The following is a 17,222-nucleotide window of genomic DNA, read 5'->3' as shown; positions in this document are numbered from 1 at the left end:
CACCTTCCCGTGGCACAGGCAGCAATCCTGAGATTACTACCTTTGCTTTCCTCCTTCTCAGCTGTCTCCCTAATTCCCTATACTCTCTTTTCATGACCCCTTCCCCCTTCCTTCCCACATCAGCGGTACCAATATGTACCGCTACCTCTGGCTCCTCTCCCTCCCCCCTCAGGATTTCTGGGAGTCAACCAGCGACATCCTGGATCCCGGCCCCAGGGAGGCAGACCACCATCCGAGACTCCCGCCTGCCTCCGCAAAATCTCCTGTCTGACCCCCTTACTGTCGAGTCCCCGATTAATACTACCTTCCTCCTCTTTTCTTTCGCCCTCTGAGTTACAGGGCCGGACTCCACCCCGGAGACACGGCCACTGCTGCTTCCCCCAGATGGGCTGTCCCCCCCAGCAGTACTCAGACAGGAGTACTTGTTGTGTAGGGGCACATCCACCGGGGTGCTCTCAATCACCCGAGCTCTACCCTTCCTGGCCGTCACCCACTTGGCCTCCACCCGTGGCCCTGGTGTGGCCACCTGATGATAGCTCTTGTCTATCATCTCCTCATTCTCCCTTAACAGCCTAAGATCCTCGAGCTGCAGTTCCAGCTCCTTAACACGGCCCCTCAGGAACCGCAACTCGACACACCCCTCACAGATGTGGATGTCCGGGAGGCCAGGTGCCTCCAGGACCTCCCACATCCTACACTGGGAACAACACACTGGCTTCACACTCATATTTGCCCCTTTATACCAAGGTACACAGAGAAAAAGTAAATAAGAATGAAAAAACTAACCCCTGCTCGCCCTGTCCCCCGAAGTCCTGTGAGCCAAAGCCCTTATAGCTCAGACTCTGCTCCCTGCCCGCTCCCGACGCTGCCCGCTGTATACTGCAGCCTACCTTTTGTACTTCGCACGCTTAAAAAAACCCTTCCCAGACTCCTTAGCAGCCCACTTCCGGTTTTCAGTTTAAAATTAAGAAAAATACTACTACAAAAATAAAGGCAAAAAAAAACACACTAACTGACTAAATAAATCAATCTCTCACCAACACTCCTGCCACAAATCACTCCCTCTCTGCTTGCTCCAGTGGAACAAACAGGGTGATCCTCCCAGGTAACTGACTTTTAAAGTTAAAAAAAATGTTGGCCTTTATCGCGAGAGGGATGGAGTATAAAAGCAGGGGGGTCATGCTGCAACTGTACAGGGTACTGGTGAGGCTGCACCTAGAGTACTGTGCACAATTTTGGTCCCCTTATTTAAGAAAGGATATATTAGCTTTGGAGGGGGTACAGAGAAGGTTCACCAGGTTGATTCCGGAGATGAGGGGGTTAGCTTATGAGGAGAGATTGAGTAGACTGGGCCTGTACTCATTAGAGTTTAGAAGGTTGAGGGGAGATCTTATAGAGACATATAAGATAATGAAGGGGCTGGACAGGGTAGAAGCAGCGAGGTTATTTCCACTTACAATGGAAACAACTAGGGGGCATGGCCTCAAAATACGGGGGAGTCAATATAGGACAGAGTTGAAGAGGAACTTCTTCCAGAGGGGTAGTGAATCTTTGGAATTCTCTGCCCAATGAAGCAGTAGAGGCTACCTCGTTAAATGTGTTTAAGTCACAGATAGATAGGTTTTTAACCATTAAAGGAATTAAGGATTATGGGGAGCGGGCGGGTAAGTGGAACTGAACCCACTATCAGATCAGCCATGATCTTATTGAATGGCGGAGCAGGCTCGAGGGGCTAGATGGCCTACTCCTGCTCCTATTTCTTATGTTCTTATGTTAACCCAACTAGCACAACAATTAAACAACTAAGATTTATATAAATAAGGAATCATTTAAGAAGAATATCATAGAATAGAATCCCTACAGTGCAGAAGGAAGCCATTCAGCCCATCGAGTCTGCACCGACTCTTTGACAGAGCATTTTACTTGGGCCCCCTCCCTTGCCCTATCCCGTAATCTCTCTCATTTCCCATGGCTAATTCATCTAACCTACACATCTTGAGACACTAAGGGCCAATTTAGCATGGCCAATCCACCTAACCTGCACATCTTTGGACCGTGGGAGGAGCCAGAGAATCTCAGCAGACACCGGGGGGGGGGGGAGAACAAGCAAACTTCACACAGTCACCCAAGGCCGCAATTGAACCCAGATCCCTGGCACTGTAAGGCAGCAGTGCTAACCACTATGCCATCGTGCCACCCACAGAAAAGTGAGAATGTTACACGCTTTGCCCCTTAAATTCAAAGAACTGACGAAGCATATCCAGATTTAAGGGGAAGGTTTATGCATACAGGAGGAAAGAGGAAATATCGAGGAAAGGGAAGAGGTCATTGCAGTGGGAGGGAATTAGAAACACTGACACAGACCAGCTAGGCCAATAGCCTATTCCAAGCCGCAGATTGGATAGCCAGCACAGTATGGTGGGTACAATACTTGTCTGGTGCTGCTCACTGTGGCGATGTTGTCTCACTGTTCCTTACAATGTTGCACCCTGTTTTCCCTCTCACTGTCACCTTCAGGAACCTGCGGATGTGGTATTGATAGAAGATGACTCTGAGGAACTTCGTCCTGTGATATCTAAGAAAACTTGTGTCGAATGTCCGCTTTGTGGGCAGCGCTTCTCCTTGGAAAAAATCGAGGTGCATGCAGCCGATTGTAATGGTACCAGTGAACGAGATGGAGAGTGGCATGGTAAGACAATAATCCCTGTGTCTTTGCAGAAAGACAGTGGAGACACTGCACCGCTACAGTGCTCTGCCGGAGACACTGCATAGGGACAGTGCTCTGCTGGAGACGCTGGATAGGGCAGTGTCCCAGCGTCCGGGTGGGCTGTCTGCGCTGTCCCAGCGTCCGGGTGGGCTGTCTGCGCTGTCCCGGCGTCTGCGCTGTCCCAGCGTCTGCGCTGTCCCAGTGTCTGGGCATTTTGTGTAGGTGGGGCTGTTTACACCATTCCTTGGATTCCGTTGAATTCCCCTTTGGCTTTGTGCAGCTCTGTTAGATCACTGCTTCATCTCCAGTACAAACGTAAGTACCCTGTGTTCATGCTTTTAGCTTTCGCACCATTCTGTTGAATTTTTCAGAACCCCACATTCTAGCCGACAGTAACTAGAGTTTTATATAACTGTAACATTACTGCTGGAGATAGAGGCCAACATCCCATCAGACTTTTAAATTATTGTTGTTAACTATTTAAATAAACAATAAAGGAATTTGAATAATTGGCAGCTTGGGTCCTAACCCGACTGACTCTTGTCTCCTCTACTCACAGTGCGGACTCGCAACAAACCACGCAGAGCTGGCAAGCAGAATGGCACCGAATGACACCCATCCATGTTCAATCAGTGAGTTCTGGAGCAGTTCACCAGATCCTTAAAGAGTGTGTGGGGCAACGTCAGTGGATGTGTCTGTTGCAATATTTTAAAATTCATTTGTGGGACATGGGCGCCGCTGGCTGGCCAGCATTTATTGCCCATTCCTATTTGCCCTTTGAACTAAATGGCTTGCTAGGTCATTTCAGAGAGCAGTTGAGAGTCAACCTCGTTGCTGTCATTGAGTCACAGGTAGGCCAGACCAGGTAAGGACAGCAGACTTCCTTCCCTAAAGGGCATTAGTGACCAGATGGGTTTTTCTGACAATCGGTAATGGTGTCATGGTCATCAGTCGATCCTGAATTCCAGATATTTCTATTTAATTCAAATTCCAGCATCTGTCGTGGCGGGATTTGAATCCGGGTCCCCTGAACATTAACTGGTTTCTGGATTAATAGTCCAGCGATAATACCACTAGGCCATCGCCTCCCTGAGGGCGGGCACGTGACCCTGAAGGCGCACTTGTGTGTCAGACTCTGTCCCCGAGGGGGTGTGTGCACATATACAGGCAGCATGAGTGTGTGGGTATGTATCCATGCAATGTTTTGAGTGTGTATCCATACTTCCCCATTGAAAGTGGATGTGTGTGTGTCGGCGCGTGTCCCCGAGGAGGTGTGTGTGTCCGTGTCTCCACGAGGGCCGGGTCCGTGTCTCCACGAGGGCACGCAAATGCGCCTGCACATATCCGAGTGCGCGCGTATCCGAGTGCACCCCCAAGTGCACATGTCTGATTGAGTGTCCGTGCACACGTCAGAGTACGTGACTGCGTGCATCCCTGAGCACATGCATGTCCCCGAGTTTGTGCGAGTGTCCGAGTATGTCCCTGGTTGCGCATACATATGTCTGTGTCCCAGAATGTGCATGTCTGTACGTGTCCCCGAGTGCGCGCAGGTGTTCAAGTGTGTCCGCGTGTGTCTGTGTCCATGAGTGTGCGGGTGTCCCCGAGTGCGTGCCTGTGTTTCCATGTGTGTCCCCGAGTACGCTTGTGTCTTAGAAATCTTAGAATCTTAGAAACCCTACAGTACAGAAAGAGGCCATTCGGCCCATCGAGTCTGCACCGACCACAATCCCACCCAGGCCCTACCCCCACATCCCTACATATTTTACCCACTAATCCCTCTAACCTACGCATCCCAAGACACTAAGGGCAATTTTAACATGACCAATCAACCTAACCCGCACATCTTTGGACTGTGGGAGGAAACCGGAACACCCGGAGGAAACCCACGCAGACACGAGGAGAATGTGCAAACTCCACACAGACAGTGACCCGAGCCGGGATTCGAACCCAGGTCCCTGGAGCTGTGAAGCAGCAGTGCTAACCACTGTGATACCGTGCCGCCCGTGTCCATGTTTGTGTCCAAGTGCGCCGGGTGTGTCTGCAGCAGACATTCCCCAACTTAACACAAAGCAAAGAAAATAGTGGTTTGCAGTTGACTGCTTTATTTCTAAAGGGAACATACATAATTGGATGGCAAATAATGTATGTTTACTTATAAAATATAGTACCCATAAAGTAAAAAAAGGGGTTATCAATTCAGGGAAAAGAAACTTCTGAAGGATTGTCGAGTGTAAGATCAAAGGGGTAAAATAGAGTTAACGAAACATTGAAGACTGTTTTGGTGTGTAGTGGCTGTGAGATCCGGGCCAGGACAAGAGTGTGGTAAGGTTATTGGAATTTTATGGATTAGAAAATCTGTAAGGACTGTTGCCATCAAAACAAAGGTTTAGCTCCGAGTTTACTAAAGCCGAGATCTTTTAGGAAATACTCAAAGTACTGTTAACTGTGTAAAGGTGTCAGTGTGTTCTATGTGTTATTTTCTTTCTATTTTATTTTAATAAATATTTGACTAATATAAGTTTATGTTTATTTAATAGTGTCACAAGTAGGCCTGCATTAACACTGCAACGAAGTTACGGTGAAAATCCCCTAGTCACCACACTTCAGCACCTGTTCGGGTACACTGAGGGAGGATTTTTGGATGGCCAATGCACCTAACCAGCACGTCCTGCGGACTGTGGGAGGAAGTCCACGCAGACACAAGGAGAATGTGCAGACTCGGCACAGACAGTGACCCAAGCCGGGAATCGAACCCGGATCCCTGGTGCTGTGAGGCAGCAGTGATGACAGCTGTGCCACCATACTGGTCACAAATCATCACACATGGTCTGAGAGTTCCTTATCTTAACTTCAAAACACCTTCTCATAATACACAAATTGCAAAGTTGTTCTGGCAGCTGCTTCAAGTTTTCCTTTAGGATTTGGGCAGCCTACCACTGAGCACCTGCAACGGCATGACACCCTCATTATCCCAATCGATATTTGGGCCACTAAAGGCCAAGGATGGGATTTTCCCGCCACGCTCGCCCTGATCAGTAAGTTTGCGGACGACACGAAAATGGCTGAACTTGCAGATAGTGAGGAACATTGTCAGAGGCTACAGAAGGATATAGATAGGCTGGAAATTTGGGCGAAGAAATGGCAGATGGAGTTCAATCCAGATAAATGCGAAGTGATGCATTTTAATAGAACTAATGTAGGGGGGAGCTATACGATAAATGGCAGAACCATAAAGGGTGTAGATACGCAGAGGGACCTGGGTGTGCAAGTTCACAGATCCTTGAAGGTGATGTCACAGGTGGAGAAGGTAGTGAATAAGGCATATGGCATGCTTGCCTTGATAGGATGGGGCATAGAGTATAAAAGTTGGGGTCTGATGTTGCAGTTGTATAGAACGTTGGTTCGGCCGAATTTGGAATACTGCGCCCAGTTCTGGTCGCTACGCTACCAGAAGGACGTGGAGGCTTTAGAGAGAGTGCAGAGGAGGTTTACCAGGATGTTGCCTGGTATGGAGGGGCTTAGTTATGAGGAGAGATTGGGTAAACTGGGGTTGTTCTCACTGGAAAGACGGAGGGTGAGGGGTGACCTAATAGAGGTGTATAAAATTATGAAAGGCATAGATAGGGTGAACGGTGGGAAGCTTTTTCCCAGGTCGGTGGTGACGTTCACGAGGGGTCATAGGTTCAAGGTGAGGGGGAGGAGGTTTAACACGGATATCAGAAGGACATATTTTATACAGAGGGTGGTGGGGGCCTGGAATGCGCTGCCAGGCAAGGTGGTGGAGGCGGACACACTGGGAACGTTAAAGGCTTATCTAGATAGCCACATGAACGGAGTGGGAATGGAGGGATACAAAAGAATGGTCTAGTTTGGACCAGGGAGCGGCGCGGGCTTGGAGGGCCGAATGGCCTGTTCCTGTGCTGTATTGTTCTTTGAAACCGAAAAATCCCGCCTGAGGTTAATGGACCTTTCCATGGTCTGCCCCTCGCCCGCTACAATTCCTGTGGCGGGCAGAACGGGAAAATTCGTCCCCACGTCTCTTGATTCCCTTTCAAATTTGCTACTTGATTTCTCTCAATTTGGAGACCCTTATTGCTTTTCATCTTTATCCAAATTGATTCCATCTTTGCTCCATCAGAGACATTCTGTATTTCGAACACTGCAATATCTTCCCTAACCAGTACTGTCGCCACACCTCTCTTTTCTCTTTCCTATCCTTTTTGAACACTGTATCCGTGAATAATCAGCGTTCAGTCATTTTAAGTCATGTTTCTGTTATTGCTGCTACATCATATTCCCATACAGTGATTTGTGCTTCTAGCTCACCGACTTGTTCACTACACTCTGTGCTTTGACATCGAGGCATTGTAAACCTGTCTTTCTGTTCTTCATGAGTCTGCTCCTATCCTTTTGGAACTACTGTCTTTACTTCTGTCCAACACTCTCACTTTCTGCACCTATTCCTCTTCTTCAATATACTGGTGCCCATCTTCCAGCAAATTTAGTTTAAACCCTACCCTGTGACGTCATTATTTCCATCCTGTTGAGATGCAACCATTCCTTCTGAATCGGTGCTTCCTACCCCAAAACTGGTCCAAATTCCACAAGAGCATGAGGCCCTCTCTCCTGCCCATGCTTCAAATATACAAGCAAGGAGCAAGAGGAGACCACTCAGCCCCTCAAGCCTGTTGCGTCATTTAATAATATCGATAACCTTGAATCTGCCTCCCACCAATCAGCCCCTTGCTTACCAAGAATCTATCCACCTCTGCCTTAATAATACTCAAAGACACTGCATCCACCACCTTTTCAGGAAGAGAGTTCTAAAGATTCTCAACCCGCTGAGAGAGAAAAAAATCACCTCGCCTCCATTTTAAGTGGGCAACCCTATTTGTAAACAGTGACCCTAGTTCTAGATTATCACATAAGGGGAAACATCCTCTCCACATCCACCCTCTTACAACCCCTCATGCTTCAATCAAGTTGCCTCTTAGTCTTAACTCCATGGGAGAGTAAAGGGGGGGCTTGGGCAAGGGGCTCCATGGTGACCCGGGGGGGGGGCTTGTGGGGGAATCGTTAAGTCATCATGTTGGGATGGGGGAAGCGCTTCCATGCCTTGTTCTGGATGTCAGTGACCAATTACTAATATGTTTATATTTGCCACATTCATATTCCCACAGGTAGCGGGAAATGCGTGTGTGCACCTTATACACTTGTCTCCAATCCGAGAGCTTTAACATGGCTGATGGATCCCGTCTCCGCAATGATCACAACCCAGAAATACTCACTACTCAATCCTCACACTGAGGGACCCTGTCTCCTGGATCACCACAGCCGGACCACCGCAGTCCAAGGCAAAGTTCCATATGTAAATAGTCTTCCATTAAAATCGTCTCTTGCACTGCATCTTGATGCCCATTTTATTTTACAGAATTATAGGGGACTTAACATTAGTTCCTCATTTGGTTCCAGAATACTGTCTGGCTGGGTCTGTGCATAGGACACAGTCTGCTTAGGTCTGCGTATGAACTGCTCTTCAAGGACTGTTTGCAGTTCCAGTTCCTTTTGGGTAATGTCTGGAACAAACCCAAATAAAAAAATTGCAACATAATTCCACTTTTTGTAGCTTTTACTTTAACACAACACAGAGCTATTGCTAATTAAATGTGAATTATCAGGTAAATTATAGTTCAAATAAAAAAGGCACACTTCACTATAAATAAACAATATAACAAAGGTATGCCTTACACAACCACAAGGATTCCCCTTCATGTATTGCATTCAGTAGCTACACAGTTCCATATTATACTATTCTTTATTCACAGTAAGAAGTCTCACAACACCAGGTTAAAGTCCAACAGGTTTATTTGGTAGCAAATACCATAAGCTTTCGGAGCAATGCTCCTTCGTCAGATGGAGTGGTCTCTGTTCTCAAACAGTGCACAGACACAGAAATCAAATTACAGAATACTGATTAGAATGCAAATCTCTACAGCCAGCCAGGTCTTAAATGTACAGACAATGTGGGTGGAGGGAGCATTCAACACAGGTTAAAGAGATGTGTATTGTCTCCAGACAGTACAGCTTGTGAAATTGTGCAAGTCCAGGAGGCAAGCTGTGGGGGTTACTGATAATGTGACATAAATCCAACATCCCGGTTTAGACCGTCCTCATGTGTGCGGAACTTGGCTATCAGTTTCTGCTCCGTGACTCTGCGCTGTCGTGTGTCGTGAAGGCCGCCTTGGAGAACGCTTACCTGAAGATCCAAGGCTGAATGCCTGTGACTGCTGAAGTGCTCCCCCACAGGAAGAGAACAGTCTTGCCTGGTGATTGTCGAGCGGTGTTCATTCATCCGTTGTCGTAGCGTCTGCATGGTTTCCCCAATGTACCATGCCTCGGGACATCCTTTCTTGCAGCGTATCAGGTAGACAACGTTGGCCGAGTTGCAAGAGTAGGTACCATGTACCTGGTAGATGGTGTTCTCACGTGAGATGATGGCATCCGTGTTGATGATCCAGCACGTCTTGCAGAGGTTGCTGTGGCAGGGCTGTGTGGTGTCGTGGTCACTGTTCTCCTGAAGGCTGGGTAGTTTGCTGCGGACAATGGTCTGTTTGAGGTTGCGTGGTTGTTTGAAGGCAAGAAGTGGGGGTGTGGGGATGGCCTTGGCGAGATGTTCGTCTTCATCAATGACATGTTGAAGGCTCCGGAGGAGATGCCGTAGCTTCTCCGCTCCGGGGAAGTACTGGACGACGAAGGGTACTCTGTCCACCGTGTCCCGTGTTTGTCTTCTGAGGAGGTCGGTGCGGTTTTTCGCTGTGGCGCGTCGGAACTGTTGATCGATGAGTCGAGCGCCATATCCTGTTCTTATGAGGGCATCTTTCAGCGTCTGGAGGTGTCTGTTGCGATCCTCCTCATCCGAGCAGATCCTGTGTATTCGGAGGGCTTGTCCGTAGGGGATGGCTTCTTTAACGTGTTTAGGGTGGAAGCTGGAGAAGTGGAGCATCATGAGGTTATCCGTGGGCTTGCGGTACAGTGAGGTGCTGAGGTGACCGTCCTTAATGGAGATGCGTGTGTCCAAGAATGCAACCGATTCCGGAGAGTAGTCCATGGTGAGTCTGATGGTGGGATGGAACTTGTTGATGTCATCATATAGTTGTTTCAGTGATTGCTCACCATGACTCCAAAGGAAGAAAATGTCATCGATGTATCTCGTGTATAGCATCGGTTGAAGGTCCTGTGCGGTGACGAAGTCTTGTTCGAACCTGTGCATGAAGATGTTGGCATATTGAGGTGCGAATTTTGTCCCCATGGCTGTTCCGTGTGTCTGGATGAAGAACTGGTTGTTGAAGGTGAAGATATTGTGATCCAGGATGAAGCGGATGAGTTGTAAAATTGCATCTGGAAACTGGCAGTTGACGGCATTGAGTACTGAGGCCGTTGCAGTAATGCCATCATCGTGGGGGATGCTGGTGTAGAGTGCCGAGACATCCATTGTGACGAGGAGTGCTCCTGGTTCAACTGCTCCATGTGTGTTGAGTTTCTGTAGGAAGTCCGTAGTGTCGCGAGAAAAGCTGGGGGTTCTTTGTACAATGGGTTTCAAGATGCCCTCGACATAGCCGGAGAGGTTCTCGCACAGGGTTCCGTTTCCTGAAACGATGGAACGGCCGGGTGTGTTTGCCTTGTGTATTTTTGGGAGGCAGTAGAGATCTCCATCGCGTGGAGTACGTGGGATGAGAGCACGGAGGGTGCTCTGAAGGTCCGGATCAAAGGTTTTGATCAGAGTGTTGAGTTGACGGGTGTGTTCTTTGGTTGGATCTGTGGGTAACTGTCTGTAGTGTTCCTCGTTGTTCAGTTGTCGGTCCACTTCTTTGCAGTAATCCGTTCTGTTCAGTATGACGATGGCCCCTCCTTTGTCTGCTGGTTTGATGACAATGTTGCGGTTGGTCTTGAGAGCGTGGATGGCGTTACGTTGTGCTTGGGTGATGTTCGGTGCTGTCTTGTGAGTGCGGCTGATGAATTTGGTGTTGACGCACCTCCTGATGGCTTGGGCATACATGTCAAGTCGAGGGCAGCGGCCTTCCGGAGGAGTCCAATTCGACTCTTTCCTCTTCGGTTGCACTGCGGGTCTCTCTGTCTGCTGTTCCGGTTCATTAGCTGTCTCATTGTGTTCGCTGTTGGCCTCTTGGGGTTTGTGGAAGAATTCCCGCCGACAACTGAACAACATTCCAGTCAGTGTCACACAGTAACCCCGTAACACACACATTCCAGTCAGTGTCACACAGTAACCCAGTAACACAGACACACATTCCAGTCAGTGTCACACAGTAACGCAGTAAGACACACACATTCCAGTCAGTGTCACACAGTAACCTAGTAACACAGACACACATTCCAGTCAGTGTCACACAGTAACCCAGTAACACAGACACACATTCCAGTCAGTGTCACACAGTAACACAGTAACACAGAGACACATTCCAGTCAGTGTCACACAGTAACCCAGTAACACAGACACACATTCCAGTCAGTGTCACACAGTAACCCAGTAACACACACATACATTCCAGTCAGTGTCACACAGTAACGCAGTAAGACACACACATTCCAGTCGGTGTCACACAGTAACACAGTAACACAGAGACACATTCCAGTCAGTGTCACACAGTAACCCAGTAACACAGACACACATTCCAGTCAGTGTCACACAGTAACCCAGTAACACAGACACACATTCCAGTCAGTGTCACACAGTAACCCAGTAACACACACACACATTCCAGTCAGTGTCTCACAGTAACCCAGTAACACACACACATTCCAGTCAGTGTCACACAGTAACCTAGTAACACAGACACACATTCCAGTCAGTGTCACACAGTAACCCAGTAACACAGACACACATTCCAGTCAGTGTCACACAGTAACACAGTAACACAGAGACACATTCCAGTCAGTGTCACACAGTAACCCAGTAACACAGACACACATTCCAGTCAGTGTCACACAGTAACCCAGTAACAGACACATACATTCCAGTCAGTGTCACACAGTAACGCAGTAAGACACACACATTCCAGTCGGTGTCACACAGTAACCCAGTAACACACACACACATTCCAGTCAGTGTCACACAGGAACCCAGTAACACAGACACACATTCCAGTCAGTGTCACACAGTAACCCAGTAACACACACACACATTCCAGTCAGTGTCTCACAGTAACCCAGTAACACACACACATTCCAGTCAGTGTCACACAGTAACCTAGTAACACACACATTCCAGTCAGTGTCACACAGTAACCCAGTAACACACACACACATTCCAGTCAGTGTCACACAGTAACCCAGTAACACAGACACACATTCCAGTCAGTGTCACACAGTAACACAGTAACACAGACACACATTCCAGTCAGTGTCACACAGTAACCCAGTAACACAGACACACATTCCAGTCAGTGTCACACAGTAACCCAGTAACACACACATACATTCCAGTCAGTGTCACACAGTAACGCAGTAAGACACACACATTCCAGTCGGTGTCACACAGTAACCCAGTAACACAGACACACATTCCAGTCAGTGTCACACAGTAACCCAGTAACACACACACACATTCCAGTCAGTGTCTCACAGTAACCCAGTAACACACACACATTCCAGTCAGTGTCACACAGTAACCTAGTAACACACACATTCCAGTCAGTGTCACACAGTAACCCAGTAACACACACACACATTCCAGTCAGTGTCACACAGTAACCCAGTAACACAGACACACATTCCAGTCAGTGTCACACAGTAACACAGACACACATTCCAGTCAGTGTCACACAGTAACCCAGTAACACAGACACACATTCCAGTCAGTGTCACACAGTAACCCAGTAACACACACACACATTCCAGTCAGTGTCACACAGTAACCCAGTAACACACACACACATTCCAGTCAGTGTCTCACAGTAACCCAGTAACACACACACATTCCAGTCAGTGTCACACAGTAACCTAGTAACACACACATTCCAGTCAGTGTCACACAGTAACCCAGTAACACACACACACATTCCAGTCAGTGTCTCACAGTAACCCAGTAACACACACACACATTCCAGTCAGTGTCACACAGTAACCCAGTAACACAGACACACATTCCAGTCAGTGTCACACAGTAACCTAGTAACACACACATTCCAGTCAGTGTCACACAGTAACCCAGTAACACACACACACATTCCAGTCAGTGTCTCACAGTAACCCAGTAACACAGACACACATTCCAGTCAGTGTCACACAGTAACCCAGTAACACAGACACACATTCCAGTCAGTGTCACACAGTAACCCAGTAACACAGACACACATTCCAGTCAGTGTCACACAGTAACACAGACACACATTCCAGTCAGTGTCACACAGTAACCCAGTAACACAGACACACATTCCAGTCAGTGTCACACAGTAACCCAGTAACACACACACACATTCCAGTCAGTGTCACACAGTAACCCAGTAACACACACACACTCCAGTCAGTGTCACACAGTAACACAGACACACATTCCAGTCAGTGTCTCACAGTAACCCAGTAACACACACACACATTCCAGTCAGTGTCACACAGTAACCCAGTAACACAGACACACATTCCAGTCAGTGTCACACAGTAACACAGACACACATTCCAGTCAGTGTCACACAGTAACCCAGTAACACAGACACACATTCCAGTCAGTGTCACACAGTAACCCAGTAACACACACACACATTCCAGTCAGTGTCACACAATAACCCAGTAACACACACACACATTCCAGTCATTGTCACACAGTAACCCAGTAACACAGACACACATTCCAGTCAGTGTCACACAGTAACCCAGTAACACACACACATTCCAGTCAGTGTCACACAGTAACCTAGTAACACACACATTCCAGTCAGTGTCACACAGTAACCCAGTAACACACACACACATTCCAGTCAGTGTCTCACAGTAACCCAGTAACACACACACACATTCCAGTCAGTGTCACACAGTAACCCAGTAACACAGACACACATTCCAGTCAGTGTCACACAGTAACCCAGTAACACAGACACACATTCCAGTCAGTGTCACACAGTAACCTAGTAACACACACATTCCAGTCAGTGTCACACAGTAACCCAGTAACACAGACACACATTCCAGTCAGTGTCACACAGTAACCCAGTAACACACACACACATTCCAGTCAGTGTCTCACAGTAACCCAGTAACACAGACACACATTCCAGTCAGTGTCACACAGTAACCCAGTAACACAGACACACATTCCAGTCAGTGTCACACAGTAACCCAGTAACACAGACACACATTCCAGTCAGTGTCTCACAGTAACCCAGTAACACAGACACACATTCCAGTCAGTGTCACACAGTAACCCAGTAACACAGACACACATTCCAGTCAGTGTCACACAGTAACACAGTAACACAGACACACATTCCAGTCAGTGTCACACAGTAACCCAGTAACACAGACACACATTCCAGTCAGTGTCACACAGTAACCCAGTAACACAGACACACATTCCAGTCAGTGTCACACAGTAACCCAGTAACACAGACACACATTCCAGTCAGTGTCACACAGTAACCCAGTAACACACACACACATTCCAGTCAGTGTCACACAGTAACCCAGTAACACACACACACTCCAGTCAGTGTCACACAGTAACACAGACACACACTCCAGTCAGTGTCACACAGTAACCCAGTAACACACACACATTCCAGTCAGTGTCACACAGTAACCCAGTAACACACACACACATTCCTGTCAGTGTCACACAGTAACCCAGTAACACACACACATTCCAGTCAGTGTCACACAGTAACACAGTAACACACACACATTCCAGTCAGAGTCACACAGTAACCCAGTAACACAGACACACATTCCAGTCAGTGTCTCACAGTAACCCAGTAACACACACACATTCCAGTCAGTGTCACACAGTAACCTAGTAACACACACATTCCAGTCAGTGTCACACAGTAACCCAGTAACACACACACACATTCCAGTCAGTGTCACACAGTAACCCAGTAACACAGACACACATTCCAGTCAGTGTCACACAGTAACACAGTAACACAGACACACATTCCAGTCAGTGTCACACAGTAACCCAGTAACACAGACACACATTCCAGTCAGTGTCACACAGTAACCCAGTAACACACACATACATTCCAGTCAGTGTCACACAGTAACGCAGTAAGACACACACATTCCAGTCGGTGTCACACAGTAACCCAGTAACACAGACACACATTCCAGTCAGTGTCACACAGTAACCCAGTAACACACACACACATTCCAGTCAGTGTCTCACAGTAACCCAGTAACACACACACATTCCAGTCAGTGTCACACAGTAACCTAGTAACACACACATTCCAGTCAGTGTCACACAGTAACCCAGTAACACACACACACATTCCAGTCAGTGTCACACAGTAACCCAGTAACACAGAAACACATTCCAGTCAGTGTCACACAGTAACACAGACACACATTCCAGTCAGTGTCACACAGTAACCCAGTAACACAGACACACATTCCAGTCAGTGTCACACAGTAACCCAGTAACACACACACACATTCCAGTCAGTGTCACACAGTAACCCAGTAACACACACACACATTCCAGTCAGTGTCTCACAGTAACCCAGTAACACACACACATTCCAGTCAGTGTCACACAGTAACCTAGTAACACACACATTCCAGTCAGTGTCACACAGTAACCCAGTAACACACACACACATTCCAGTCAGTGTCTCACAGTAACCCAGTAACACACACACACATTCCAGTCAGTGTCACACAGTAACCCAGTAACACAGACACACATTCCAGTCAGTGTCACACAGTAACCCAGTAACACAGACACACATTCCAGTCAGTGTCACACAGTAACCTAGTAACACACACATTCCAGTCAGTGTCACACAGTAACCCAGTAACACACACACACATTCCAGTCAGTGTCTCACAGTAACCCAGTAACACAGACACACATTCCAGTCAGTGTCACACAGTAACCCAGTAACACAGACACACATTCCAGTCAGTGTCACACAGTAACCCAGTAACACAGACACACATTCCAGTCTGTGTCACACAGTAACACAGACACACATTCCAGTCAGTGTCACACAGTAACCCAGTAACACAGACACACATTCCAGTCAGTGTCACACAGTAACCCAGTAACACACACACACATTCCAGTCAGTGTCACACAGTAACCCAGTAACACACACACACTCCAGTCAGTGTCACACAGTAACACAGACACACATTCCAGTCAGTGTCTCACAGTAACCCAGTAACACACACACACATTCCAGTCAGTGTCACACAGTAACCCAGTAACACAGACACACATTCCAGTCAGTGTCACACAGTAACACAGACACACATTCCAGTCAGTGTCACACAGTAACCCAGTAACACAGACACACATTCCAGTCAGTGTCACACAGTAACCCAGTAACACACACACACATTCCAGTCAGTGTCACACAGTAACCCAGTAACACACACACACATTCCAGTCATTGTCACACAGTAACCCAGTAACACAGACACACATTCCAGTCAGTGTCACACAGTAACCCAGTAACACACACACATTCCAGTCAGTGTCACACAGTAACACAGACACACATTCCAGTCAGTGTCACACAGTAACCCAGTAACACAGACACACATTCCAGTCAGTGTCACACAGTAACCTAGTAACACACACATTCCAGTCAGTGTCACACAGTAACCCAGTAACACAGACACACATTCCAGTCAGTGTCACACAGTAACCCAGTAACACACACACACATTCCAGTCAGTGTCTCACAGTAACCCAGTAACACAGACACACATTCCAGTCAGTGTCACACAGTAACCCAGTAACACAGACACACATTCCAGTCAGTGTCACACAGTAACCCAGTAACACAGACACACATTCCAGTCAGTGTCTCACAGTAACCCAGTAACACAGACACACATTCCAGTCAGTGTCACACAGTAACCCAGTAACACAGACACACATTCCAGTCAGTGTCACACAGTAACACAGTAACACAGACACACATTCCAGTCAGTGTCACACAGTAACCCAGTAACACAGACACACATTCCAGTCAGTGTCACACAGTAACCCAGTAACACAGACACACATTCCAGTCAGTGTCACACAGTAACCCAGTAACACAGACACACATTCCAGTCAGTGTCACACAGTAACCCAGTAACACACACACACATTCCAGTCAGTGTCACACAGTAACCCAGTAACACACACACACTCCAGTCAGTGTCACACAGTAACACAGACACACACTCCAGTCAGTGTCACACAGTAACCCAGTAACACACACACATTCCAGTCAGTGTCACACAGTAACCCAGTAACACACACACACATTCCTGTCAGTGTCACACAGTA

At 47.6% G+C, this 17,222-nt stretch overlaps 1 protein-coding gene across 3 annotated transcripts in view; it reads left to right on the top strand.

Annotated features, from left to right (window-relative positions):
• The window catches only part of LOC144505266 (uncharacterized), a 72,906-nt gene extending 64,591 nt beyond the window's left edge, over window positions 1-8,315 (top strand). For 2 of the 3 annotated variants that reach the window (XM_078231314.1, XM_078231315.1), the window contains exons 3-5: window positions 2,518-2,689; window positions 3,267-3,339; window positions 7,888-8,315. In XM_078231314.1, the coding sequence (XP_078087440.1) occupies window positions 2,518-2,689; window positions 3,267-3,319 (225 nt within the window). In that variant the 3' untranslated portion in view covers window positions 3,320-3,339; window positions 7,888-8,315. Of the gene's footprint in view, window positions 1-2,517; window positions 2,690-3,266; window positions 3,340-5,244; window positions 5,743-7,887 lie in introns of those variants that run through there. The other variant, XM_078231316.1, reaches the window with a different exon arrangement.
• The last annotated feature ends 8,907 nt before the right edge of the window (window positions 8,316-17,222 follow it).

The sequence above is a fragment of the Mustelus asterias genome, chromosome 16 (genome assembly GCF_964213995.1).
Source record: "Mustelus asterias chromosome 16, sMusAst1.hap1.1, whole genome shotgun sequence".
NCBI classification, from domain to species: Eukaryota; Metazoa; Chordata; class Chondrichthyes; order Carcharhiniformes; family Triakidae; genus Mustelus; species Mustelus asterias.
Note: the sequence above shows the minus strand (reverse complement) of the source record. Positions and strands in the feature narration are given on the sequence as shown.